At 43.5% G+C, this 27,458-nt stretch overlaps 1 protein-coding gene across 3 annotated transcripts in view; it reads right to left on the reverse strand.

Annotated features, from left to right (window-relative positions):
• The window catches only part of UTP4 (UTP4 small subunit processome component), an 881,210-nt gene that overhangs the window by 133,815 nt on the left and 719,937 nt on the right, over window positions 1-27,458 (reverse strand). For all 3 annotated transcript variants that reach the window (XM_044082023.1, XM_044082022.1, XM_044082025.1), the window contains one exon: window positions 11,415-11,521. In XM_044082023.1, the coding sequence (XP_043937958.1) occupies window positions 11,415-11,521 (107 nt within the window). The remainder of the gene's footprint in view (window positions 1-11,414; window positions 11,522-27,458) is intronic.

Below are 27,458 nucleotides of genomic sequence, written 5' to 3' on the forward strand. Positions count from 1 at the left end.
ATGGTACAGGGTCAGAGACATGAACAGTTGTGTTACGTCACACTTCCCCTATGGTACAGGGTCAGAGACATGAACAGTTGTGTTACGTCACACTTCCCCTATGGTACAGGGTCAGAGACATGAACAGTTGTGCTACGTCACACTTCCCCTATGGTACAGGGTCAGAGACATGAACAGTTGTGCTACGTCACACTTCCCCTATGGTACAGGGTCAGAGACATGAACAGTTGTGTTACGTCACGCTTCCCCTATGGTACAGGGTCAGAGACATGAACAGTTGGGTTACGTCACACTTCCCCTATGGTACAGGGTCAGAGACATGAACAGCTGTGCTACGTCACGCTTCCCCTATGGTACAGGGTCAGAGACATGAACAGTTGTGTTACGTCACACCTTCCCTATGGTACAGGGTCAGAGACATGAACAGTTGTGTTACGTCACACTTCCCCTATGGTACAGGGTCAGAGACATGAACAGTTGTGCTACGTCACACCTTCCCTATGGTACAGGGTCAGAGACATGAACAGTTGTGTTACGTCACACTTCCCCTATGGTACAGGGTCAGAGACATGAACAGTTGTGTTACGTCACACTTCCCCTATGGTACAGGGTCAGAGACATGAACAGTTGTGTTACGTCGCACTTCCCCTATGGTACAGGGTCAGAGATTTCCCTACATTTTGTGTGTCTGAAGTGCTCTGGTTTGCCACTAGGCTACCTCTAGGTAACCAACTGTCCTGCATTAAGACGCCAGGTCTGGAGTGTGGAAACTTTGCAGATTTATAAGATGAATTCATAATTGCAAGTAGCCCCCCATCGCTCTCTCGATTATATAGCTACCTGTGAAGCATCACAGCCCCTCTCTCTGTTGCATGACTAGCTGTGAAGTGCTACAACTCTGTGCCACATGGCTAGCTACAACATGCCACAATGCTCTCGTTCTCTCTGCTACACAGGTAGCTATGAAGTGCTACAACTCTGTGCCACATGGCTAGCTACAACATGCCACAATGCTCTCTTTCTCTCTGCTACACAGGTAGCTATGAAGTGCTACAACTCTGTGTCACATGGCTAGCTACAAAGTGCCACAGTGCTGTCTCTCTCGCTCTGTTACACAGGTAGCTATGAAGTGCTATAGCTTGTTCTTTCTTTTCATTACAAGTCTACTTGTGAAATGCCACAGCTCTCTACGTTACCAGGCTAGATAGAAAGTGTCACAACTCTCTTTCTGTTTCTCTCTTGTAGTTACATGGCTGGTTGTGAAGTACTACAGCTCTCTGTTGCATGGCTTGCTGTGAACTGCCAGAACTCACTCTCTTACACGATTAGTTGTGAATTGCCATAGCTTCCTGTTACATAGATAGATTGGTAGCTATGAATTTTCACAGTTCTGTTACATTGTTAGTCGTGAATTGCTACATCTCTCTCTCTCTGTTACATTGTTAGTTGTGAATTGCTACATATCTCTCTCTCTCTCTCTCTGTTACATTGTAAGCTGTGAATTGCTATATCTCTCTCTCTGTTATATTGTTAGCGGTGAATTATAGGTTCATAGGTTGGTACTAGGCTATCAGCCCTAGGGCCTATACAAGCCTAGCCATAACAATTCCCTGGCTATTTCTTCCCACACTATTTACTTCCCAGGACCCCTGTCTAGCAGGGCAACTGACGTGATCCCTGGGGTGAATTTCCTTTCTCCTAAGGTTCCTTTTGAAGAGGGCCAAAGAGGCACTCTGCTTGACATGTATGGGCAATCTATTCCAGAGTCTGGTGAGTCTCTGGGTCAGGAACCTATCCCTCCAGCATGTTATGTTTATTGTGATGACAAGGTTCAGATCCCTGGAGCGTGTGGCTCTGAGGGATTTCTTTAAGTGTAGCATGTCCAACAGCTCTGGGTTTGACATGGCTTTGTATGCTAAGCAGAGATCACCTCTGAGTAGACAATATGCCACAGAGTATAGCTGGAGTTTTTTAAGGTGGTCAGCGTAGGGCATCTGCTTTAGGCCTGTGATTCTTTTAGTGAGGTATTTCTGCGGCCTTTCTAGCTGTTGCAGATGTCTTGAGAGGTACATACCAAACGGTGCGTTGTCTTCTATAATGGGTCTAATGAGGGATGAGTACAGTGGGACAATGACCTCCTTTTTTCTGGATGAAAAGCCCTTAGTGATGAGGTGTACCACATAGAAGGATTTCCTGACTGCTGTGGCGATGTGGTTATCGAATGTGAGACCACTGTCCACTGCTACATCTCTCCCACTGTTAGCCGTGAATTGCTACATCTCTTGCTCTATTATGTGGCTACTTGTGAAATGCTACATCTCTCTGTTACATGGCTACTTGAGATGTGCCACAGCTCCCTATGTAAGTTGACTGCTACAAGGTGCCACATATGTCTGCAACATGTTGTTAAGCTCTAGGTGCCCCAGTTCCTAATGTGACTGGACTAGCTCCTCAATTACTTTTATTCTAAAGGATTTAATACTTGCCACTGCTGCTACCTACCAACTTAGCTGAACATCACAGGCAAAACTAGTAACAAAGACACTCACTGAACCACAAATGCATACAAATTTTTTTCAGTTTACTTAAAAATAATTACTAATCATTACCACATGACAGACTCATTCTGTTCTAATCTGTTAATCTTGCACCATTTTAGTTGTTCCTCTGGTATGTACAACACCCATTAAATGCACCATGTTTGGATACACAGCCTGATGCACTTAACTTAATTTTACAAACAATTAAAAGCTTATGTCTTGCAGCAGTGGGATCTTCAAACTGCAACCTGTTCTACTACTGCTTTCATTTGTAAGTCCAGCCCAATATGGAATGACATAAAAAAATGCCGTCAGACTAGACAGAAGAGTATACAGGGAGAGTGAGTGCCAGACAGTCTAGGACAAGTGAAACACAGTAACAAAATGCTATATTAAGAGAAGACCAGGGTCACCTGTGGGATAGTTACAGTAGTGAAACACAGTAATCTTCTTCTTCTTTCGTCTTTTTCCCTGTTAGGGGTCGCCACAGCGGATCACCTTGTCCGCTCATGATTGGCAGTGGAGTTCTACGGTGTCGAGTTGCCAGCCCGGCGCCCAACCTTCCACAGAAGGCACACACACGCACACCTAGGGCCAATTTAGAGTGTCCAATCCACCTGCAGCATGTCTTTGGGATGTGGGAGAAAACCGGAGCACCCGGAGGAAATCCACGCGACCACAGGGAGGACATGCAGACTCCACACAGAATGCTCCCCAGCCAAGGATCGAACCGGAGAACCTCTTGCTGTGAGGTGGCAATGCTAACCACTGCATCGCCGTGGCCACCCTTATTCAGAGAAGACCAGGGTCACCTGTGGGACAGTTACAGTAGTGAAACATAGTAACGCAATGCTATATTCAAAGACCAAGGTCACCTGTGGGATAGTTACAGTAGTGAAACACAGTAACACAATGCTATATTCAGAGAAGGCCAGGGTCACCTGTGGGACAGTTACGGTAGTGATACACAGTAATACAATGCTATATTGAGAGAAGACCAGGGTCACCTGTGGGATAGTTACAGTAGTGAAACACAATAACACAATGCTATATTCAGAGAAGGCCAGGGTCACCTATGGGATAGTTACAGTAGTGAAACGCAGTAACACAATGCTATAGTCAGAGGAGGCCAGGGTCACCTGTGGGATAGTCACAGTATCATTCTGCAAACTAACTGTACTCTCTTCGCTCCCCTCACATTTACACACCTGAGTACCTTTGGGCTTTCCTCCTAGCCTGCTTGCTTTTCCCGCTTCATCAGCATGCAGCCTCCAAATCCCCAGAATACGCTTACATGAACAGTTTTGTTCTACACAAGACAGACTCTGCTCCTATTTTCAGCACTGGTTAACCAAGTGCTGACCATGGCATTATTGTTTCTTGGTTTTCATCAAAACTGCTGAAAAGTAACTACTTAGAATGAAAAGCAATATACTTTAAAGAATGTGTACGTGGTAGGCAAGCTTCTCCAGAGTGGAAGTTTCCTTCTGAACTCCCTCACACTAAGGTAAATTAATGCAAATACGTGCTACACGGCCTTCAGCCCTTCTTGCCTTTATTCTCTCAGCTAGATATTCTCTATAATAAGATAATCTTCCAGCTGAAAGCCACTAGCCCTGTGTCTGACCTGTTCATATCCACCTCTAGAAAAAGACAAGCAAGAGTGCAACACATCTTGTCCATCATAACTTCTACCTCAGCTTTTCATTGCCTCTCATCATGACCCTTACTGAATTACTCAACAAAATATCACTTTGTTCATCATCCCTTACTTGAGGCATCACAGAGCATCTGTCATAAAATCCAAGTACTTACTGTGTCACACTTACAGTACCACAGTTACTGTACTACAGTGTGCCACAGTTACTGTACTACACTTACTATGCCACAGTTACTGTACTACACTTACAGTACCACAGTTACTGTACTACACTTACAGTACCACAGTTACTGTACTACACTTACAGTACCACAGTTACTGTACTACACTTACAGTACCACAGTTACTGTACTACACTTACAGTACCACAGTTACTGTACTACACTTACAGTACCATAGTTACTGTACTACACTTACAGTACCACAGTTACTGTACTACACTTAGTGTGCCACAGGTACTGTACTACATTTAGTATGCCACAATTACTGCACTATGTGCCACAGTTACTGTACTACACATACTGTACCACAGTTACTGTACTACACTTACAGTACCACAGTTACTGTACTACACTTACAGTACCACAGTTACTGTACTACACTTACAGTACCACAGTTACTGTACTACACTTAGTGTGCCACAGGTACTGTACTACATTTAGTATGCCACAATTACTGCACTATGTGCCACATACTGTACCACAGTTACTGTACTACACTTACAGTACCACAGTTACTGTACTACACTTACAGTACCACAGTTACTGTACTACACTTAGTGTGCCACAGGTACTGTACTACATTTAGTATGCCACAATTACTGCACTTAGTATGCCACAATTACTGCACTATGTGCCACAGTTACTGTACTACACATACTGTACCACAGTTGCTGTACACTTAGTGTGCCACCATTACTGTACTATGTGCCACACTTACAGTACCGCAGTTACTGTACTACACTTAAAAGTGCCACAGTTGCTTATCTTCAAACTTGTACCTTTTTGCAAATGCTAGAAATGCTCCAACTTGCATAAAACCTTTCAGTCCCCTCTATTCTCACAGAATTCCATAAGTGCCCATTCGCTGTTTCCAATTATCCTATGGAATCAAAGCATTTTTAGTGGTGAGTAACACAGTGCAAAAAAAGTATAGTTGTGTACACTTACCATAAATGTAGATGTTAGAGTTTATTCACTGTTGCAGTCATCACATTTGGGTTATCTGCCTGCAGGTAGCCCTCAGCCGGCCTGAATATCAGAGTCTTCGGATTTCTGCATTGGATGCTGTCTCTTCTTCCATGACATCAGGTCGTCAGGGGTATAAAACATGCAGCCGAAGCTATTGCATCAGTTTTTCTTGCCCCGGATGTCAGGTGCCCCCACAATAGGAAGCAATTATATGGTATGGTACACCCCCCATCAAAAAGCAAATACACCAGAAAAAATAAATATACCAAACAAGAAGGAAAGGTAGAGCCAAGAGAAGTCAGGGGGCTGGAGGGAGGGTAACCAGGACTGCAATAGTGAATACACTCTAACATCTACATTTATGGTAAGTGTACACAACTGTACTATGCTCATTGTGTTTCACTGTTACAGTCATTACATTTGGGTAGATTCCCAAAGCTAAGGAAGGGAGGAGGAAGTTAAAGAGCATTAGGGCCAGATATTAAGCCCTGCAAGACTGCAGTGGCAAATCCAGCTCTGGATTTTGAAAAAAAAAGGCATGTGGTAATGCTTGGTGAAGGTATGTACAGAGCTCCAGGTAGCAGCTTCTAGGATGTCCCTGGTAGGGACTCCTCTGAGAAAAGCCGCAGAGGTAGCTGTAGCCCTGGTGGAATGTGACCTTATCCCCTGTGGGGTAGGTTTTCCATGGTGCTTGCAGCAGAAATTAATGCAATGGGCTATCCATTTGGAAATGGTTTGCTTTGAAATGGCCTTCCCCTCTGCCCCTGCAGCAAAGCCAACTAGCAGCTGTTCAGATTTTCTGAGAGGCTTAGTCCGGTCTAAATAAAATCTAAGTTGTCTGTGCACGTCCAGAGAGTGCAGTATTTGTTCTCCTTTGTTTTGTGGATTTGGGAAAAAAGTAGGCAAATGAATGGACTGATTTAGGGCCACATTAGACACCACCTTGGGCATAAAGGAGGGATTAGCCTTGAGGGAAACCCCGTCCGCATGGAAGATAATGAAGGGTTCCACTGCCATGAGGGCCTGTAATTCCGACACTCTTCTTGCTGAAGTGATGGCTAGAAGTAAGGCTGTTTTCCAAGAAAGGAATTTCAACTCTGCTGTTGCAGCTGGCTCAAAGGGGGGAAGAGTGAGCTTTTCCAATACAAAGTTAAGGTCCCAGGCTGGAGTGGGAGGTCTCCTGGGTTTTTTTAAAGTCCCCCCCCCCAAGGAATTGTTTTAGCAGTAGGTGAGAGAAGAGGGGTGGCTCAGTATTATAATGTGCTGAAATGGCAGAGGCATGAATTTTAATTGACTAGAAGGATAGGCCCATGTGGAGCATTTCTGTTAAGTACCGAAGAATATGAGGTAAACTGGGCACCATTGTGCCCATCCCCTGGGCCTGGCTCCAGGAACAGTATCTTTTCCACTTTTCAGCATAGGATTTTCTAGTACTAGGCCTCCTTGCCTCCAGAATGACACCCAGCTCCTGCTTACTGAGGGATGCTAGAGGAGAGCTCATGGAATTAGCCAGGCTGCAAGGTTCAGGGTTTGAAGCAGAGGGTGCAGAATCTGCCCGCCTGCTGGGACAGCAGGGAAGTGGTCTGAGGCAGGTGTCATGGTGGTAGCAGTGTCATACTGCGCAAGAGGGGGTACCAGTGCTGGCTTGGCCAGTCTGGTGCAATCAGTATTGTTCTTGGCTTGTCCTGTCTGATCTTTAGTAGAACCTTCGAGAGGAGAGGCAGAGGGGGGAAAGGCATAAACCGAGAGGATTTCCCAGGTAAAGGACAGGGCATCCACTTTCCAAGCTTGACTGTGGGGAGTTCTTGTGCAGAATTTGTCCAACTGGTAGTTCTGAGGGGAGGCAAACAGGTCTACCTCTGGAGTCCCCCATTTGTTCCTCAAGAGGTTGAATATTTTGGGTTCTAGTTTCCATTCGTGTGGGTCCATGAGATTTCTGCTTAGGTCGTCTGCTAGTGAATTTAGTTTGCCTGGCAGGAATTGAACTAGTAGGTGTACTTGGTAGCTGAAGGCTGTGTTCCACAGAGCCATGGCTAGTCTGCAGAGACGGTACGAGTGGGTTCCCACCTGCTTATGTACCACATAACTGTGCTGTTGTCTGTCTTTACCAATAGCTGTCCTGGAAGAATATGGTCTTTGAAGGCTGTCAGAGCATTCTGTACAGCTAACATTTCTTTTTGATTGATATGCAGGTGCATCTGTCTCGGGTTCCATTTGCCCTGAATGCACTGCCCTGCCATGTAATCCCCATATGCATAGTCTGATGCGTCTGTTAGGGTTTGGGCAGCAGGGGGTAGAGTGAAAGGGAGTCCCTTGTTGTGGTAGCATGCCTCTGCCCACCAAAGGAACTCTGTATTCATACAAGGAATGATAGAAATTGTTTCCAGGTCCTGAGAATGTTGACACCATAGGCTTTTTACATACCATTGGAGTTTCCTCATCATATGCAGTCTTGCATACGGAATTAGCAGCATGCAAGAGGCCATGAACCCCAGGGCTTGCAGTATTTTCCTTGCAGACAGCTAGGGTTTTGTAGCCAGTAGTTTGAAGTAGGTTGTCAAATAAACTTGTTTCTCTGGAGTGAGGAATGCCATCTGGGACGTTGTGTTCAAGCTTGCTCCCAGGAATACAATTTGTGTTCAAGCTTGCTCCCAAGAATACAATCTGTTGGCAGGGTACTAGGTGAAATTTCTTTTCGTTGATGGTGTACCCCAGTGAGGTTAGAGGTTTCTTTATGAATGCCAGGTGGTGTAATAGCAAGTCCTGGCTTTCTGCCTGAATCAGACAATCGTCCAGGTAAGGGTAAATTTGAATATTTCTCTGCCTGCAAAATGCAATGGCTGGAGCTAGACACTTTGTGAATACCCTGAGCACAGTAGATAAGCCAAAGTGAAGTGCAGAGAACTGAAAAAGTGCATGGAGCCTGCCCTGAAGCGTAGGTATTTCCTGCAAGATTCCCTTATTGGGATGTGCAGGTAAGCTTCAAGTTTAAGGTTGCCAGTCAGGCATCCTTGGCTAACATAGGAAGAAGCTGTTGAAGAGTTAGCATTTTGAATTTTGGAACTACCAAAAAGGTGTTGAGAATAGAGAGGTCCAGGATAGGACACCAGGAGTTGTCTTTTCTGGGTACCAGAAAAAGTCTTTAATAAAAACCATGACCCCTTTGTTCCACTGGGACAGGTTGAATAGCCCTGATACTGAGAAGAGAGAGAACCTGCTGTTGGGTTTCCGCCCACTGATTTGGGGGTAGGTCTGGCCAACCATTTTGGGTTGGTAGTGTGTGGAAGTGGAATCTGTATCCTTGGGAAACTATGTTCAAAATCCATTTGTCCTGGGTAATGAGTTCCCAGATTTTGGCATGCAGGGCGACCTTTCCTCCTAAGGGAGCAGGTAGTTGAGCAGGGCTTGGAAGGGTTAAGGTTAAGTCATTGTGCCATTTTTCTGTAGGGTGGTGGCTTACTACCCCCTGCTTTGGAAGTGGGAGCACCCCATTGCTTAGGTCTGTGCGTAGTCTAAGACTATAACCTAGGTGGTCTGCTGTTCCTGGGTTTGGACTGAGAAGGCCTGGAAGAGACTGGAAAGGGCCAGTTCTTTGAAGGCCAATGCCTACTGAATCTGGGAGGCTGTACTTGTAGGAAATCTCTAACAGTTTGCATAGATTTAGCTTTTTCCTCCATCCTTTTGAGGACGACTTCTGCTTTGTTGCCAAAAAGGCAGTCTTGGTTTAAGGGAGCATCCAGTAATTTAGCTTTAACATGATCTGGCAAGTTTTGTTCCTTAAGACAAGCATGCCTTCTAAGTACAGACCCAGTGACAGCAGCCCTGCAAGATGCTTCTAAAGCGTCAAAACCACATTGCAAAGTATGTTTGCCAACTTGTTCTGTAGAATGCATTAAATCTTGCAATTCTTTGTGTTCAGCACAGTCAGGAATCAACATAATTTTCTGTTTAAGTAGGCCCATAATATGCTGCTGATACTTTAACATATGAAACTGGCAATTTAAAGCCCTAATTGCCAAAGTAGCAGAAGTGTATACCCTTTTATCCAATCTGCCTAAGGCTCTAGAATCTCTATCAGAAGGGGTAGGGATTTTTGGCAGCAGTAGCCGTAATGCCTTTTGGTCCTTGGGAAATAGTCTCTGGATCCGCAGAAGGATTCTTGAAGAGGAATCTGTAGAACCTGTCAGGTTTTCTGGGAGCTGGAGGTAAAGTGCATTGGGAAAGCATCATCTACAATGCTCAGAACTGGGGGGAATAGCTAAAGACCTGTGTTAAGGCAGGAGTAAGAATTCCCCTAAGTCTCTTTTTGGACTCAGAATAATCCTGGCTTTCCCAGCGGAAATGCTCCCTAAGAATATGCAAGGTTTCACCGAAGGAAAAATCATTTGGAGGGGAAGCAGAGGGAATGGAATCCTCTGCATCAGAATCTTCATAAGTAGATAAGGGCAAATCCTGGTAATCAGAAGGAGCAGAAATATCAGATTCCTGGTCAGAAGAATCAGAAAGAAATTCACTTCTAGGTCTCTTAGAGGGGGAAGGCTGGCTTCCCCTAATTAAGGTAATAAGGTCTTCAGCCATTCTAAGCATTTGTTTTTGAGGCATATGGGCCTGAGCATGTGGTTTGGTCGTCGGTTTTCTAGGCGTAGTGCGAGTTTTAGGCCTGAGGAATTCGGAACTTCTGGACGGAAACGATGGCGTCGGTATAAAATGAACGTCTGTAGGCCTGAATACACCCTCAGAACCCGGTGCCTGCACAGCGGCTCCAGACCCAAACAAGGTAGAGACTTCCGCAGGTTTCATAGTCGAAGAAGCATCTCGCGGCATACTGGACTCCGAATGGGTCTCAGTAGAGGCCTGCGAATCTGAAGTAGTGGGTATCAGGGGCTGCAAAAGCCCCTCACAGAGTACCGGCCTGGCAAATGGCTTAACGGAAGTGCCGTCGGCAGTTTTGGACCTATGCAGTGTGTGTCTGTCTTTATCCTTACGTTTTTTTGGAAGGCCGGTAGTCGGATGGCTTAATGAAGCCATTTTGGAGTACTGAGATCAAGTACAAAAGTAACTGGCTGCAAAAATAGCCCGAAGACGAATAGTTCGGGGGTTGAACAAGGCACAAAACCGACAGCGAGGGACATCGTGGCCTGGGCCTAAACAGGGGATGCAGTACAAATGAAAATCTCTATGAGGTATTTGCTTTCCACACGTAAGACAATTGTTAACTTTTACTGACATCAGTTGGAGCAAGAAAAAGGATCCCCAACAGGGTACTTATCTTTTTTGAAGACTTCAGGTCTGAAACTCGAAAACGTAAATTTCAGGAGTCGGCTAACAGGCACTTGTGAGCTGCTTCTGCTTCGGGCACCGCACGGCAAGAAAGACTGATGTAATGGCGTCGGCTGCATGTTTTATACCCCTGACGACCTGATGTCATGGAAGAAGAGACAGCATCTGACGCAGAAATCCGAAGACTCTAGTATTCAGGCAGGCTGAGGGATACCTGCAGGCAGATAACCCAAATGTGATGACTGCAACAGTGAAACATAAAAAGCATCCACCATTACCTCATATTTGTAGCACTCCAGAACGTGGCATACTCATTACCACATCTGTCCTTTTTGTGCATAACTGAGACATACAGATAATGAAACTGTCCACATTTAACCATGTTTTGTGTATGCAACTATTGTATTTCTTAGACTTTCATAACTGAGACATACAGATAATGAAACTGTCCACATTTAACCATGTTTTTGTGTTTTTTGTGCAACTATTGTATTTCTTAGACTTTCTTGCAAGTACACCAAGTACAGGCTGGAACATGAACACCTGTGATAAGTACATTCATCCATCCAAAATAACACACTTACGCAATAAAACAGCACAAGCTAGTTCGTATGGCCACAAAAATACAACATTCAATCTTCAAAAAAACACACTTACGCAATAAAACAGCACAAGCTAGTTCGTATGGCCACAAAAATACAACATTCAATCTTGTGACATCTGTATGCTTGCTCACATACTCACTTTAGCCTCTTTTAAGTTGTAAATATCAATTTTATGACTCTGATTAGCTGCAGCCAACCACGTGCCATCTGTACTTGAGCTGAGCAGACAGGTTGCTTCTGCAATATCTGAAATTAAAGAGCAAATTTAAAAAAATGGCATAGATTTAAATACTTATTTGCTACCAGTGTGCAAGCTTGATTTTTTTTTTGATTTTTCAAGCTGAAACGAAAATATCAAACATCTTGAAAACTCCCCTTTTACCTTTTTTTGCAAAACCTCATGTGACTTCTGACGCTGCTTCTCTGTAGTGAAAAATTATTTATCTGATTATTTTTATTGCCTTCAATAACCTAACACTTTTTCCATCTTCTATCAAATGTCACACTTATTTTGTGTCTGAATGTAATGAGTTGTACAAACATACCACTTCTATTCCATGGCAGAGCTAGCCAACCAGTGCTGTGCATTTTGGCTCTTTGTGATTGTCACTGCTGAAGTGCCACCCCAACTCCATGTGCAAAAATGGGAAAAGGGGTTCTGGATGGATGGATATCACTTCTGTTGCAGGACAGTCGACTTGAATAAGATGTTGGGTGTAGTTCTGCTTATTACTGCTTTACTTTCTTATTAAATTATAACATTTAGTATCAGAGTGTCCTTCCATCTTTTTTAACCTTGTAAGATTATAAACTCCTGGGCATGATGTAAAAATTGTCTTATCTGGATCAGTTTTCCAACTTAATAAATTAAAATACAGTGGGATACATATGCAAAAGAGTTTGGATTCCGCTTTGAAGTATTCACTTGTAGTTGTTTGTCTTTCGGCTTTTTCCTGGTAAGGGGTCACCACAGCGGAACTCCGGTCCGCTAATGATTGGCAGTAGATTTTACAAAACGCCGAGATGCCAGCTCGATGCTCAACCTTCAATGAAGGCACGCCCATTTACGCACGCATGTCTTTCGAACGCTACCCAACCATGGGGAGGACATGCAGACTCCACACAGAAGGCACTCCGAAGCCCAGCCGAGAATCGAATGGGAGAACCTCTTGCTATGAGTTAACAACGCTACCGCAGTATTCACTTATAGGTGATAAACTCTGCAAATATTACCTCAAGTAACACAGAAGCACCTTGGAATTACTCAACATGACACTGGAAGTAGGTATTGTATCTATTTATGACAAAAATTATTTTAAAATATTTAATTACAACCAAATAATCAAGGTTGCAACATCCTATAGGTCCCCACCATGTCCCAATACTCGCACTCCACGCTCCTAAGCACCCTGGAGAATATTAGGGTCCCAACTAACACACACACACTACGCGACTTCAACTACCCCTCCATTAACTGGGTAAACTACTCATGTACCAATACACTTGCCCGCTTCCTAGAGTTCATAAATTCCAATGCCCTGGACCAGCTCGTTCTTACCTCCACTAGAGGTAGCAACATCCTTGACCTGGTCATTACTAGCATGGGCGACCGTTGCTCTACACCAATAGTCAGCTCCACCCTGGTTAGATCAGACCACAATCTAATCACCTTGGAAATCCACATCCTTCCCACTCACCCAGTAAAGGTAACCACCATGAAAAACTTCTCCAAAGCTAACTTTGGGATCCTAAAAACAGAGGTGGCTAAATTCATGGCACCCATGCAAATGGAGAATAATTGCATGACTGCCGAATCATACACCAATGCACTGTATGAACACGTACACAAATGCATGGATCTTGCCATACCCAATAGAACCAAGACACTCTCCTCCAAAAAAAAGGAGGCCAATCTGGTGGTCCCCTGCCATAAACAAACTCTACAACAGGAGGAGGAATCTGATGCAGAATAAGGTGAAGTCTCAAGACTGGAAAAACTCCCTTATCTGCCTCACAAAAAAATTGAGATCTCTCATCAAATCCTCTAAAGCTAGGTATGAAAACAGAATTGCAGCAGATAGTAAAGACAACCACAAGGCCTTCTACAGTTATGTAAAGAATTTCCATGGTAATACCAAGATTTGCTCTGAGATACTGCACAATGGTACCTCCTATACCGAGCCAACAGATATTGCCAGTATAGTGGCCGACAGATTCAGTGCCAACTGTACCCCCTTATCCCCCCCGAAAAGACCAATCACAATACCAATAGATTGCCAGGTACCCAGTATTACTGCTGCACAGGTTAAAACAGCACTGCCCAAGGCCAAGAATACAGCTTCTATGGGACCTGACAATATCCATGGCTGTGTTCTACATGAACTACAGAGTGAACTGGCACCTCACCTGTGTGCTATGTTCAATCACTGCCTCACCTCAGACTTTGTCTCTGCCAAATGGCGCACTGCTACAGTTATCCCACTCCACAAAAGAGGAGAAACTACAGACACTGGGAACTATCACCCCATTAGCCTGACGAGTTTGATATGCAAAGCTACAGAATGCATCATCATGGACCTAATAAATAAGGGTATAGGGGATCTCCAAACTCTGGATCCCACACAGTTTGGTTTTGTGAAGGGTAGATCATGCCTACTCAACTTGTCGACTTCTTTGAGTCAGTCATCAGAGCTGTGGATGAAGGCAAGGTGGTTCATACAGCTTACATTGATCTGACCAAGGCTTTAGATACCATTCCCCACTCAGGAATCATAGAAAAACTCACTAAGCTTGGCATCAACTACTATATCACTAGGTGGGTTGCAAACTGGCTCACAGATAGAACCACAGTGTGAAAGTAGCTGACTCCAAGTCAGACTGCAGATTAGTCACAAGTGGAGTCCCACAGGGTTCAGCCCTGGGTCCTCTCCTGTTTGGGATCTACTTCTCTGAAGTCAAGGCAAACACAAAGGGACTCTGGCTGACAAAGTTCGCACACGATTGCAAGTTGGGAGCTATTATTAACTCCCGAAGTGATGTTGACATCCTACAGAATGGCCTCACTATGACCGACTGGTGTCAGAACCATGGCCTTAAGCTCAATGCCAAAAGATGTGTTGCCATCCCCTTTGAGAAAAACCCGGTTCCCATAAATTACCACATTGATGGTAGTCCACTGAACACAGAAGACGTTAGAAGAGATCTGGGAACACAGGTTGACAGCAACCTCTCTTTTGATCACCACACTGCCACTGTGGTCAGAAAGTCCATCTATGTGGCACATTCCATTACTAAGAGTTTTGCATCTAGGAAGAAAGAGGTCACTGTCCCCCTCTACTCTTCCCTCATTAGGCCAATCATCGAGTACAAAGCCCCATTTGGTATATACCTCACTAGACACCTGCAACAACTGGAGAGGCTGCACAGGTACCTCACAAAGAGGATGCTAGGCCTTAAACACTTGTCCTATATGGACAGACTCAAAAAACTCCAACTAGTCTCTGTCTCATATCGCCTACTTAGAGGCGATCTCTGCTTTACTTACAAAGCCATGTCTGACCCAGATCTGATAAAAATGCTGCTTATAAAGAAATCCCAATCCCTCCACACCACACTCTCCAGAGACCTCAACCTCAGTACCACAATTAACAGAACATGCTGGAGGGACAGGTTCATAACCCGGAGACTGCCCATGCTATGGAATAGACTTCCCATACATGTCAAGCAGAGCACCTCACTGACCCTCAAGAGAAATCTTGATGAGTGGATGGGAAACAGAAAATTCACCTCTGGGATAACACCAGTAGCTCTATTTGACACAGGCACTGGGAACTAAGGTTGGGTGGCACAATGCCAGGGTAATCCTATGACTAGGCTTGTAAAGGCCCCAGGGCCATTAGCTTAGTACACACCTATGGAGAGGAGCTTAGTTACATTCATTGTAATCTTGCTGAAACCTTAACTTAAACACAATTATTCATCAGAAAATTAAACCCAGCAGTGTTTCTTTAAAGGCTGGGGCACTAGCAATGCATCTGAATGATCATCAGTGCATGCAAGCTCTTTTAACACCCCCATTTACATCTAGTGATAAATGTGTTTGGAAATTTATGTCAGCACACTATACGAAGGCTCAAACCTGAAATTCAACAAGCATCATTATTATAGTTTATCATCAGCATGGAAAAAAAATGAGTTAACAGCAGAGAAAACTATCCACCTCATGAAACCAGACAAAGGCAAAGGTTTAGCAGCAATGGAGTTTACAGACTGTGACAATGACGACAGAGATTCTGAATGTTCCAGACAAGACTGCTTGGTGTTCAAGAATGACATTATCACTTCAACATGAAATGGAAATTTTTTGAGAAGAGTTGTTATTAAAAAACATGATTACTCCCCACAGTATATCAGTTTTAGAAACTTGAAAAGACCGTTTTTTTTTTTTTGAATTAAAAAAAAAAAAAAAAAAAAAAAAAAAATCACAGAATCTTTGACAACACTCCCATGAACCCCACTACAATGATTACCAATTTTAAAACATATCCAAAGGCAAAAATATGGACTTCAAATTAAAGGGGTTCTGTAAGAATACAAACTACATTCTTAAAGATTTATGGCATTTAACATAGTACAGTTCTGTAAGAACATACCTTAACACGATGTACTACTGATCACTGTTGCAGTATTCCTTCCCAGGACATAGTACAGTTGTGTAAGAGCATACTGTAACAACAGATGTCCTACTGACCACTGCTGCAGTATTCCTTGCCCAGGACATAGTACAGTTCTGTAAGAAGGTACAGTAACACTAGATGTCCTACTGGTCACTGTTGCAGTACTCCTTCCCCAGGACATAGTACAGTTGTGTAAGAACGTACTCGTAACACTAGATGTCCTACTGACCACTGTTGCAGTATTCCTTCCCTCCCTCCTTCCGCAGGAAATAGTACAGTTGTGTAAGAACGTACCGTAACACTAGATTTCCTACTGATCACTGTTGCAGTATTCCTTCCTGCCCTTCTTCCCCAGGACATGGTACAGATGTGTAAGAACGTACCATAACAACAGATCTCCTACTGACCACAGCTGCAGTATTCCTTCCTCAGGACATAGTAAAGTTGTGTAAGAGCGTACTGTAGCACTAGATGTCGTACTGACCACTGTTGCAGTATTCCTTCCCCAGGACATAGTACACTTGTGTAAGAGTGTACCATAACACTAGATGTCCTACTGGTCATTGTTGCAGTGTTCCTTCCCCAGGACATAGTACAGTTGTGTAAGAGCATACCATAACAATAGATGTCCAACTGGTCACTGCTGTAGTATTCCTTCCTCAGGACATAGTACAGTTGTGGAAGAACATACCATAGCACTAGATGTCCTACTTGACCACTGTTGCAGTATTCCTTCCCCAGGATATAGTACAGTTGTGTAAGAACGTACAGTAACACTAGACATCCTATTGGTCACTGTTGCAGTATTTCTGCCCACCCTCTTTCCCAGGACATAGTACAGTTGTGTAAGAATGTACTGTAACACTAGATGCCCTACTGGTCACTGTTGCAATATTCCTTTCCCAGGACATAGTACAGTTGTGCAAGAACGTAGCGTAACACTAGATGCCTACTGATCACTGTTGCAGTACTCCTTCCCCAGGACTTAGTACAGTTGTGTAAGAACGTACCATAACACTAGATGCCCTACTGGTCACTGTTGCAGTATTCCTTCCCTCCCTCCTTCCCCAGGACATAGTACAGTTATGTAAGAATGTACCGTAGCACTGCATGTCCTACTGGCTACTGTTGCAGTATTCCAATACTTGTAGATTATTCTGATGTGGTTAATCTGAAGTCCAGCTAGGGTACCAAAGCTAAACATCCTTCCTGACGTTCCATATGTCTGGCGTATGGTTTCAGCCCCTTGGCTTGGGGGTACACAAGTGAAGTATGAGCATAGGATCCTCAGACTACCTAGCTATAGAGAACCCCGGAGAAGGTCTGAGAGAGCTAACAATACAGGAACATGCCCAGGTAAGATTAAGTGGGCATGACACTGCCTGCCTCAGTCCAGAGTACATGAAAGATGTGGGAAGGAAGTAATACTGCATCAGTGATCAGGAGGACATCCACTGTTATAAGTTCTTACTCAGCTTTTCTCTGTCTTTCCTTAGATCACTGTTGCAGTATTCCAATACTTGCGAGTGATTCCCAAAGCTAACAGATGTTGGGGGAAGGCAGGATTAGGTATGGGGGTGCTGTTTACCAGTCCTAAGAGTACAGATCTAGGGAATGAGTTCCTAGCTCTGGAAAAAGCATCTGCACAGTAATTCTCACTGAAAGTGTGCACAGACGTCCAGGTGGCAGCCTCCAGCTTGAACTTGGAATGAATGCCTTTGAAGAAGGTACCCGATGAAGAGACTGCTCTAGTTGAATGTGCCTTGACTGCGGCTGGTAGTTTTTTTTTCCATGGAAGCTGCAACAGAAGGAAACTGCTGACATTCTATTTAGAAACAGGGCTTCCCAATTTACTCTCCAAAAGGAGACAAGCAGCTGATCAGACATTCTGGAAGGTTTAGTTTTCCAGGTAAAATTTTAACTGTTTGTAAATATCTAGGGAATGAAAAGTTCTCTCACACTTGTTTTGAGGATTAGGGAAACAGTTTGTAAATTAATGGATTAGTCCAAAGATAGCTCATTTACTACTTAAGGTATAAAGGAGGAATTAGCTCTTAGCATGACCTAATCCTAATGAAAGACAAGGAAGGGGAGAGTTGCAATAAAAGCTTGCAACTCCCGAGACTCTTCTAGCAGAGCTAAGAGTGACCAGCAGAACTGTCATCCAAGTACAGAATTTTACAGATGTTGAGACTGTCAGTTCAAAGGGGCTAAAGTAGGTTTCTAAAACAAAATTTAAATCCCAGGGAGGGGAAATGGCCCTCAGAGTATTCAAATGAAGCATAACATTTAAGAACTACTTGACCACGATCCTAGTGAGCAATGGTGGATTTAAGAGCAGGCGAGCAGAGACACCAGACAAATGGGTTTTAATGCAGGAGCAGGCTAGACCTTTTAATAGCTCACATCTCACATGAATGACAGAATAACAGCGATACCCACCAAAAAGAGGTTCTTGTTCTTTTTGTGACAGCATATGAAAAATCTTTTCAACTGGGATATGTAAAATTTTCTAGCAGTGTTTTCTCGCCTCTTGGAGCACCAGGAGTCCTCAAAGAATTGTTGGCTTAAAGAAATTAAAATCCTATCACCTAGACAGGCTGACAGCCTAAAGTTTTAAGTGAAGCTGAGAGCCCTTGTTCTGTGCGAGTCCACTTTGTGAAGTAATATGAAGTGACTTCCCTTGGCCAGATGAAACAGAAGGGGAAACCAATGCTGTCTGGGCCAAAAAGGAGTCATCAGCAAGATTTTTAGATTGTCCTCTTCGAGCTTCAGGAGAACCTTTGGGATCAGGGAAGGCATATAGGAACTTCTCCCCCCAGATGAAGGATATGGCATCTGTCCTCCAGGCTTGGAGGCAGGAAGTCCTGGAACAGAACAGTCTGTGTTGTCTGTTCTGTTGGAAACAAAAAATATATCTGAGGTGTACTCCATTTGTGGACTATGTCCAGAAAGACCTCTTGGTGTAACATCTACTCGTCAGGGTCTGCTCTGGATCTGCTGAGATAGTATGCATACAGATTGTTCTCCAAAGGAATATAAACAGCCTGTAGGGACAACTTTCTATTGCTAGGTTCCATCCCCTCACACCTGCACAACTGGTAAGAATTTAAGCTCCCATCATGTGACTGAGATGTTACCTGTGAACACTTTTGGGAGGGCTGGGCTCTGCAGGTGAGACTGACTGTAAGGTTTGGATGAGGGCTTTCACCTCCTTGACAATGACATGTTCCTCAAGTTCTCTGTGGGACCACTGTCCCTGAACTAATGTGCACCCTGTTCACAAACCCTAAGTCAGGTTGGATGAATTGGTGTGTAGGTCCTGGTGGGTGTGGGAGCTAGGAAGAGAAATCCTGTGTTGTGTTTCACCTGAAATATCCAGCATTGCAGCTCCTACATTAGAAAGGGCTAGACAGGGATTGGGAAGTCCAGGGTTGGCTATGGTGAGACCGAATGGACTTTAGTCTCACATAAAGGCACCATTAAAAGTGTGGCTGCCGTGTATATAGGGATTATAGAATCTCTCTGGCTATGTTTCTAGATGGAGGGAGCAAGGACTGAAAAACTGGGGAGGGAGAGAATTTTCTGCTAAGGAAGGAAAGTAATCACGGAGTACTGAGCCTGCATCCTAGCGACACTATATCCTAAGAGGGTGTCAGGGAAGATTTCCTTAAGTTGAGAGTGAATGCCAGTCTTTCAATAAAACACATTGTGAATCCGAGGTGCATCACGAGAATTAGGCTTGAAGTCTGTCCAGGCAGGGGAAAATCTGCATCACCTGGGTTGTGCAAAAGGCTACAGCTGGAACTAGGCACTTTGTGAAGACTCTGGGAGCTCTAGACATGTCAAAAGGTAAAACGCTGAAAACTGAAGGTGGGAAGAAGAGACGGAAAGTCTGTGGAATTCCCTGCAGGTCAGATCTATAGGGATGTGCAGGTATTCACCCTTCAGCTCTAGAGTGACCAGAAAGCCCTGAGGAGAGATTGGGGGGGGGCAGGGTCTGGAGAGAAAGCATCTTGACGGAGGGAACTCTCAGAAAGGTGTTGAGATGGGACAAATCTAGGATGACTCTCCATATTCACTCTTTCTGGACACTGCTAATAGTTTTAAATAGAAACATTTTCTCTGGACATGAGAAGGAACTGGTTCTATATTCCCGAGAGACAGCGATTCCTGTATCAAGGGGGGATGACAAGCAACAGATTTGCTGCAGTGGGAGGTATACCACTCAATGGTGGGGAGTTCCATCCAGGACATTTTGCACCCGCATTCTCATATTTATTCTTCACAAAATGCATATTAAGTTGTAACTTCTTCACAGATGAGTCAAACAAAATGTTTAGACTATGTTTATGTCAAAAGCAAATGGAAAAAATAGATGCATGATTATGCAAGATATAGTTTCACATAAGTAGCAGCTTTATATTTTAAGTGTCTTACAATTGTATTCTCTCTGTACTGACAGATAGTTAAAGGCAAAGTGTTGAAGCAGTTAAGGGATGTTATGTTTAAAAGTGTCAGGTATCCGTGGAAACCAGATTAATCAATGGTACGCTCTGGCCTTCTCAGGCTAGTGGACGAGTCGAGTCTTTACAAGAATGTCTGTGAGACAGTGTGCACTGGTACCGAATGTTTAAAAGTTGCAAGCCATTAAATCTTAAGCACAGGTGGTCTAGGTTTTATAAGACATACTGTCAAGCGTTCATATGAAGCTCTAAGCGAGGATCATTGGGACATAAAACTATTTAAAAATGTTATTATTTGTTAAAAGCTATGTAATGCCAGAGTTCTGCATGCATGAAATTGATAAGAAAATGTATAAAAATGAAAGATTTTCTTTATTCTTGGAGACTAATCTGAAAATTTAAGTAGGCAGGGTCCAAGAACTGTTTATTAATTATTGAATTATTTAGCTGGCATTTGTTTACAGGGAAAGACCAACTGGGCATGAATCCCATTTTCAACACAGGCCTGGAGGAAAGCTCCAACGTACATAGTTCAATTAATAAACTACATATTATCACAAGTGCAATAACAAATAGCAGAATCAACACAATTAAGTCGGATCAGAAAATCGGACAGTGAACATTGAACAACAATCACAGGATATTGAACACTTAGTAGTAAAGTATAATCAATAATGATAACGAACGGTAACGACGTTAAGCACTTAAATACGTGCAAAAGACTAAGAGAAAGGAAAGAAACTTTGCAGTTTGGGAGATCAGGAAATGGAGTTAAAGCAGGGAGCTATCAGAGAAGTAACTGGTGCTTTGGCTATAAGAGACGGGAGGAATGGAAAGGGGAAAAAGAAGAGCAACGGAAAGAGAAGGAAGGAGTAACGATATTATCCAGGCGTAAGACATACAGAGCCGGGAGTTAAGGAGAAGTAAAGACGTACAGAGCCGGGAGTTAAGGAGAAGTAACAATGTCATCCTGGTGTAAGACGTACAGAGCCGGGAGTTAAGAAGTAACAATGTTACCCTGGTGTAAGACGCACAGAGCCGGGAGTTAAGAAGTAACAATGTTATCCTGGTGTAAGACGTACAGAGTCGGGAGTTAAGGAGAAGTAACAATGTTACCCTGGTGTATGATGTACAGAGCCAGGAGTTAAGGAGAAGTAACAATGTCATCCTGGTGTAAGACGCACAGAGCCGGGAGTTAAGGAGAAGTAACAATGTTACCCTGGTGTGAGACGTACAGAGCCAGGAGTTAAGGAGAAGTAATGACGTACAGAGCCGGGAGTTAAGGAGAAGTAACAATGTCATCCTGGTGTAAGACGTACAGAGCCGGGAGTTGAGGAGAAGTAACAATGTCATCCTGGTGTAAGACGTACAGAGCCGGGAGTTAAGGAGAAATAACAATGTTATCCTGGTGTAAGACCCACAGAGCCAGGAGTTAAGGAGAAGTAACAATGTTATCCTGGTGTAAGATGTACAGAGCCAGGAGTTAAGGAGAAGTAACAATGTTATCCTAGTGTGAGACGTACAGAGCCAGGAGTTAAGGAGAAGTAACAATGTTACCCTGGTGTGAGACGTACAGAGCCAGGAGTTAAGGAGAAGTAACAATGTTACCCTGGTATGAGACGTACAGAGCCAGGAGTTAAGGAGAAGTAATGACGTACAGAGCCGGGAGTTAAGGAGAAGTAACAATGTCATCCTGGTGTAAGACGTACAGAGCCGGGAGTTGAGGAGAAGTAACAATGTCATCCTGGTGTAAGACGTACAGAGCCGGGAGTTAAGGAGAAGTAACAATGTTATCCTGGTGTAAGACCCACAGAGCCAGGAGTTAAGGAGAAGTAACAATGTTATCCTGGTGTAAGATGTACAGAGCCAGGAGTTAAGGAGAAGTAACAATGTTATCCTAGTGTGAGACGTACAGAGCCAGGAGTTAAGGAGAAGTAACAATGTTACCCTGGTGTGAGACGTACAGAGCCAGGAGTTAAGGAGAAGTAACAATGTTACCCTGGTATGAGACGTACAGAGCCAGGAGTTAAGGAGAAGTAATGACGTACAGAGCCGGGAGTTAAGGAGAAGTAACAATGTCATCCTGGTGTAAGACGTACAGAGCCGGGAGTTGAGGAGAAGTAACAATGTTATCCTGGTGTAAGATGTACAGAGCCAGGAGTTAAGGAGAAGTAACAATGTCATCCTGGTGTAAGACGTACAGAGCCGGGAGTTAAGGAGAAGTTACAATGTTATCCTGGTGCAAGATGTACAGAGCCAGGAGTTAAGGAGAAGTAACAATGTTATCCTAGTGTGAGACGTACAGAGCCAGGAGTTAAGGAGAAGCAACAATGTTACCCTGGTGTGAGACGTACAGAGCCAGGAGTTAAGGAGAAGTAACAATGTTACCCTGGTGTAAGACGCACAGAGCCGGGAGTTAAGGAGAAGTAAAGACGTACAGAGCCAGGAGTTAAGGAGAAGTAACAATGTTATCCTGGTGTAAGACGTACAGAGCCGGGAGTTAAGGAGAAGTAACAATATCATCCTGGTGTAAGACGCACAGAGTCGGGAGTTAAGGAGAAGTAACAATGTCATCCTGGTGTAAGACGTACAGAGCCGGGAGTTAAGGAGAAGTAACAATGTCATCCTGGTGTAAGATGTACAGAGCCAGGAGTTAAGGAGAAGTAACAATGTTACCCTGGTGTGAGACATACAGAGCCAGGAGTTAAGGAGAAGTAACAATGTTATCTTAGTGTGAGACAGAGTGCCAGGAGTTAAGGAGAAGTAACAATGTTATCCTGGTGTAAGACGTACAGAGCCAGGAATTAAGAAGTAACAATGTTACCCTGGCGTAAGACATACAGAGCCGGGAGTTAAGGAAAAGTAACAATGTTACCCTGGCGTAAGACGTACAGAGCCGGGAGTTGAGGAGAAGTAACAATGTTACCCTGGTGTAAGACGTACAGAGCCAGGAGTTGAGGAGAAGTAACAATGTTACCCTGGTGTAAGACGTACAGAGCCAGGAGGTAAGGAGAAGCAACAATGTTATCATTGTGTAAGACACACAGAGCCAGGAGTTAAGGAGAAGTAACAATGTTACCCTGGTGTATGATGTACAGAGCCAGGAGTTAAGGAGAAGTAACAATGTTATTCTTGTGTAAGACGTACAGAGCCGGGAGTTAAAGAGAAGTAACAATATTACCCTGGTGTAAGACGCACAGAGCCGGGACTTAAGGAGAAGTAACAATGTTACCCTGGTGTAAGACGTACAGAGCCAGGAGTTAAGGAGATGTAACAATGTTATCCTGGTGTAAGATGTACAGAGCCGGGAGGTAAGGAGAAGTAACAATGTCATCCTGCAAGATGTACAGAGCCAGGAGTTAAGGAGAAGTAACAATGTTATCCTAGTGTGAGACGTACAGAGTCAGGAGTTAAGGAGAAGTAACAATGTTATCCTGGTGTAAGACGTACAGAGCCAGGAGTTAAGGAGAAGTAACAATGTTATCCTAGTGTGAGACGTACAGAGCCAGGAGTTAAGGAGAAGTAACAATGTTATCCTGGTGTAAGACGTACAGAGCCAGGAGTTAAGGAGAAGTAACAATGTTATCCTGGTGTAAGACGTACAGAGCCAGGAGTTAAGGAGAAGTAACAATGTTATCCTGGTGTAAGATGTACAGAGCCGGGAGTTAAGGAGAAGTAACAATGTTACCCTGTTGTGAGACGTACAGAGCCGGGAGTTAAGAAGAAATCTCTTTAGAGCTGCTTGTTTGAATATGTGACAACATGGCATTGCTCTAATACCTGTAGGAATACTACTCCAGGAATACAGGCAGTGACCAATAGATTTTTTTCGGTTTATGGATTTCAAGGAGGTGTTTTCCAGATTTATTTGACATTTGTTGACTGGGTTAGTCCAACTGGGACGGAGCTCTTTTTCAGAAGAGGCCCGGGGAGAAAAGCTCCACAATAAATACATTCAAATTGAGTTGAAATAATAACAATATATACATATAAATTATATACAAAATATATAACATATAATACATATACAGATAACCGAAGGTGATTAGGGAGGTAATTGTTGCCAGGATGAGGATCTGTATGCCATTTTCTGACCAAGGAGGAGTTGGGTGACCTTGAGGTAGTGAGGTAACCCAAGCCAGTTTAAACATCTGAGGACAAAGCAGTGGTGGGAGTTATATGACAGACTGGCTGCAAATCTAGCTACTTTGTTATGGCAAAGCTCAACTTTTGATTTTAGGGAGATGTGAATGTTGGTGAAAATGGGTAAGGCATATAGTAGTGAAGGAAGGAGGCTAGAGCAACTCTTGAGGAGTTGGTGAATCTTTTTGGTCTGTAAAGCGTGCCCAGTTTTTGGTGTGTAGCTTTTATGCACTTTTGAATATGAAGATCAAATTTCAGTTGATCTACAAGTAACTGGGTCTATATTAAAACACCAAATGCTGAAAACAGCGAATGGCGTTTCATCGACACATATTCAGCGAAAGCTGAAAATGTCGAAACCACAGAACAGCAATTTTTGTCCTAGGGAAAGAAATAGCTGTTCCAACCCCCCCGCCCCAAAAAAAAAAAAAATTAAACACTTCCAAACACATACACACATACCCTAACCCTAATTATACCCCACCAAAAACCAGTAAACAACTAAATACACATATACACATAACCTAACCATACATCTAACGAAAAAAAAAACAGTAAACATTTTAAAACATATGCACTTACCTTAACCTGCACCCTAACCCTAAGGTCAGTAACTGTTGCACATTCACGCTCGGGAGCTATACCGGAAAAGGGACCACACTACACTTCAGAACAGGCAAAGCAACGAAGCGGTTAAGAGACTTCTTTCCCAGGGAAAGAATTCGCTGAACAGCCGCTTCGCTGTTTTGCCCGTTTGCCTGACGTGTCGATGAAAACGCATTTGACAAAATGCGTTTTTGTCATGCTAATAGGAACCCCAATTAATTTTGTGTGAGATGCAATTTCACTTTTAGTATTGCTGAGAGAGGATATTTTGCAGGTGTCTTAAGAATCTGGTCCGTGGGGAGAAATAAGAGCAGTTTTGTTTTATTTGGATTTAGGAAAAGTTGATCGTCACTGAGCCAGTTTTCAATATAGCTGAAAGCCTGCTGAGTGATAGATTGTAACTGGGAAGGACTATTACATGAGCAAATGACAGTGGAGTCATAGGTTCATAGGTATGTACTAGGCTATCGGCCCTAGAGCCTATACAAGCCTAGCCATAATGATTCCCTGGCTATTGCTTCCCACAAATATTTACTTTCCTGGACCCCTGTCTAGCAGGGCTACTAATGTGATCCCTGGGGTGAATTTCCTATCTCCCATCCAATTGTCAAGGTTCCTCTTGAAGGGGGCCATTGAGGCGCTCTGCCTGGCATGTATGAGCAGCCTATTCCAGAGTATGGGGAGTCTCTGAGTCAGGAGCCTATCCCTCCAGCATGTTCTATTCATTGTGATGACAAGGTTAAGATCCCTGAAGCGTGTGGCTTGGAGGGATTGGGATTTCTTTAAGTGTAGCGTGTCCAACAATTCTGGGTTTGACATGGCCTTGTATGTTAGACAGAGAGCACCTCTGAGCAGGTGATATGCGACAGAGTATACGTGGAGTTTCTTTAAATGGTCAGCATATCACATCTGCTTTAGGCCTGTGATTCTTTATGTGAGGTATTTCTGCAGCCTTTCCAGTTGTTGCAGATGTCTTGTGAGGTACATACCAAATGGGGCATTGTGTTCTATATAATGGGTCTAATGAGGGATGAATACAGAGGGACAATGACCTCCTTTTTTCTGGATGAAAAGCCCTTAGTGATGAGGTGTGCCACGTAGAAGGATTTTCTAACTGTTGTGGCTATGTAGTTATCAAAGGTGGAACCACTGTCCACTTGTGTCCCCAAGTCTCTTATCACACTTTTGGTGTTTAGTCTCTGCATATTGTATAAGTGTAGCTTGTTGAGGGGGTGTATGAAGATCATTTATAAACATGTTAAAATCGGAGAGGGACACGTGTGAAGCCTTGTGGGACACCTGTATTAACTGGGATAAAAGATAACTAAGTAGCCATTTTACTGACTGCAGCTTGTTAGATAGGTAGTGAGAGAACCAACTGTTGTACTGGAAAACTGCAATGCCAGAGAACCAAGTCACTGTTGTACTGGAAAATCGCAAAGCAGACATTTCTGAGAGTAGTTTGGTATGTGAGATTGTACTAAAAGCTTTAGGGAGATCTAAAAGAGAGAAGAAACTGAACTGTTATCTTCTCTGGCTTTAATGATGTGGTCCAAAAATGCAACAACGGCAGTTGTTGTGCTATGATGTGGGTAAAAGCCGTGTTGGGTAGGGGTTAGTAGATTTTCTTGAAGTATTGTAAAAGTTTTTTATGAATACATTTTTTCTAAGATCTTGGAACGAGGAAACAAGATTGCAACTGGTTTGAAGTTTATTTCAGTGAAGTTCCTCCTCTTTTGAAGAGGAATGATTTAATATTTTTTCCAGAGAGATGGGACATATAAGTCACAAATGGACTGACTGACCAAGACAGAGACTGGGTATGCAATAGAGGGGATGGGGGCCTGTTTATGGAATAAACAAGTACTTTGCACATCCTGAAGCATTGTTCTTGACTCAAGACTAAAAGGTAAAAAACTTTTTTATTTATGAACTTTCACACCTTTTTGTATGATGGAAAAAATGCATTTGTCTAGGGAATGAATTCCTAGGCTGGGAGGGACAGATGCAGCCTTCTGGACAGGAGAATGTGTGGATCAATGGAGGATGCGGGGGACAAAAAGAGAATCAGTTGGAAGCAGGTTCTGGAACAGACATTCTTCCAGGGTTGAAGTCCTGCTCAGGTTTTTTTCTTGATATCTTTTCTGAGAGAGTTTCTTTCCCTTTTAAGGAGAATTTTGTTATCCACGAACAACTGAAGTGGATTTAAAGAGGTAATTACAGTGGTATCTAGGAAATGAAGTAAAATTCTTGAACAACTTTGTCTTCTTCCTGCAAAGCAGCAGAGGAGCC

The sequence above is a fragment of the Protopterus annectens genome, chromosome 8.part1 (assembly GCF_019279795.1).
Source record: "Protopterus annectens isolate FY-2018-M chromosome 8.part1, PAN1.0, whole genome shotgun sequence".
Classification (NCBI taxonomy): Eukaryota; Metazoa; Chordata; order Ceratodontiformes; family Protopteridae; genus Protopterus; species Protopterus annectens.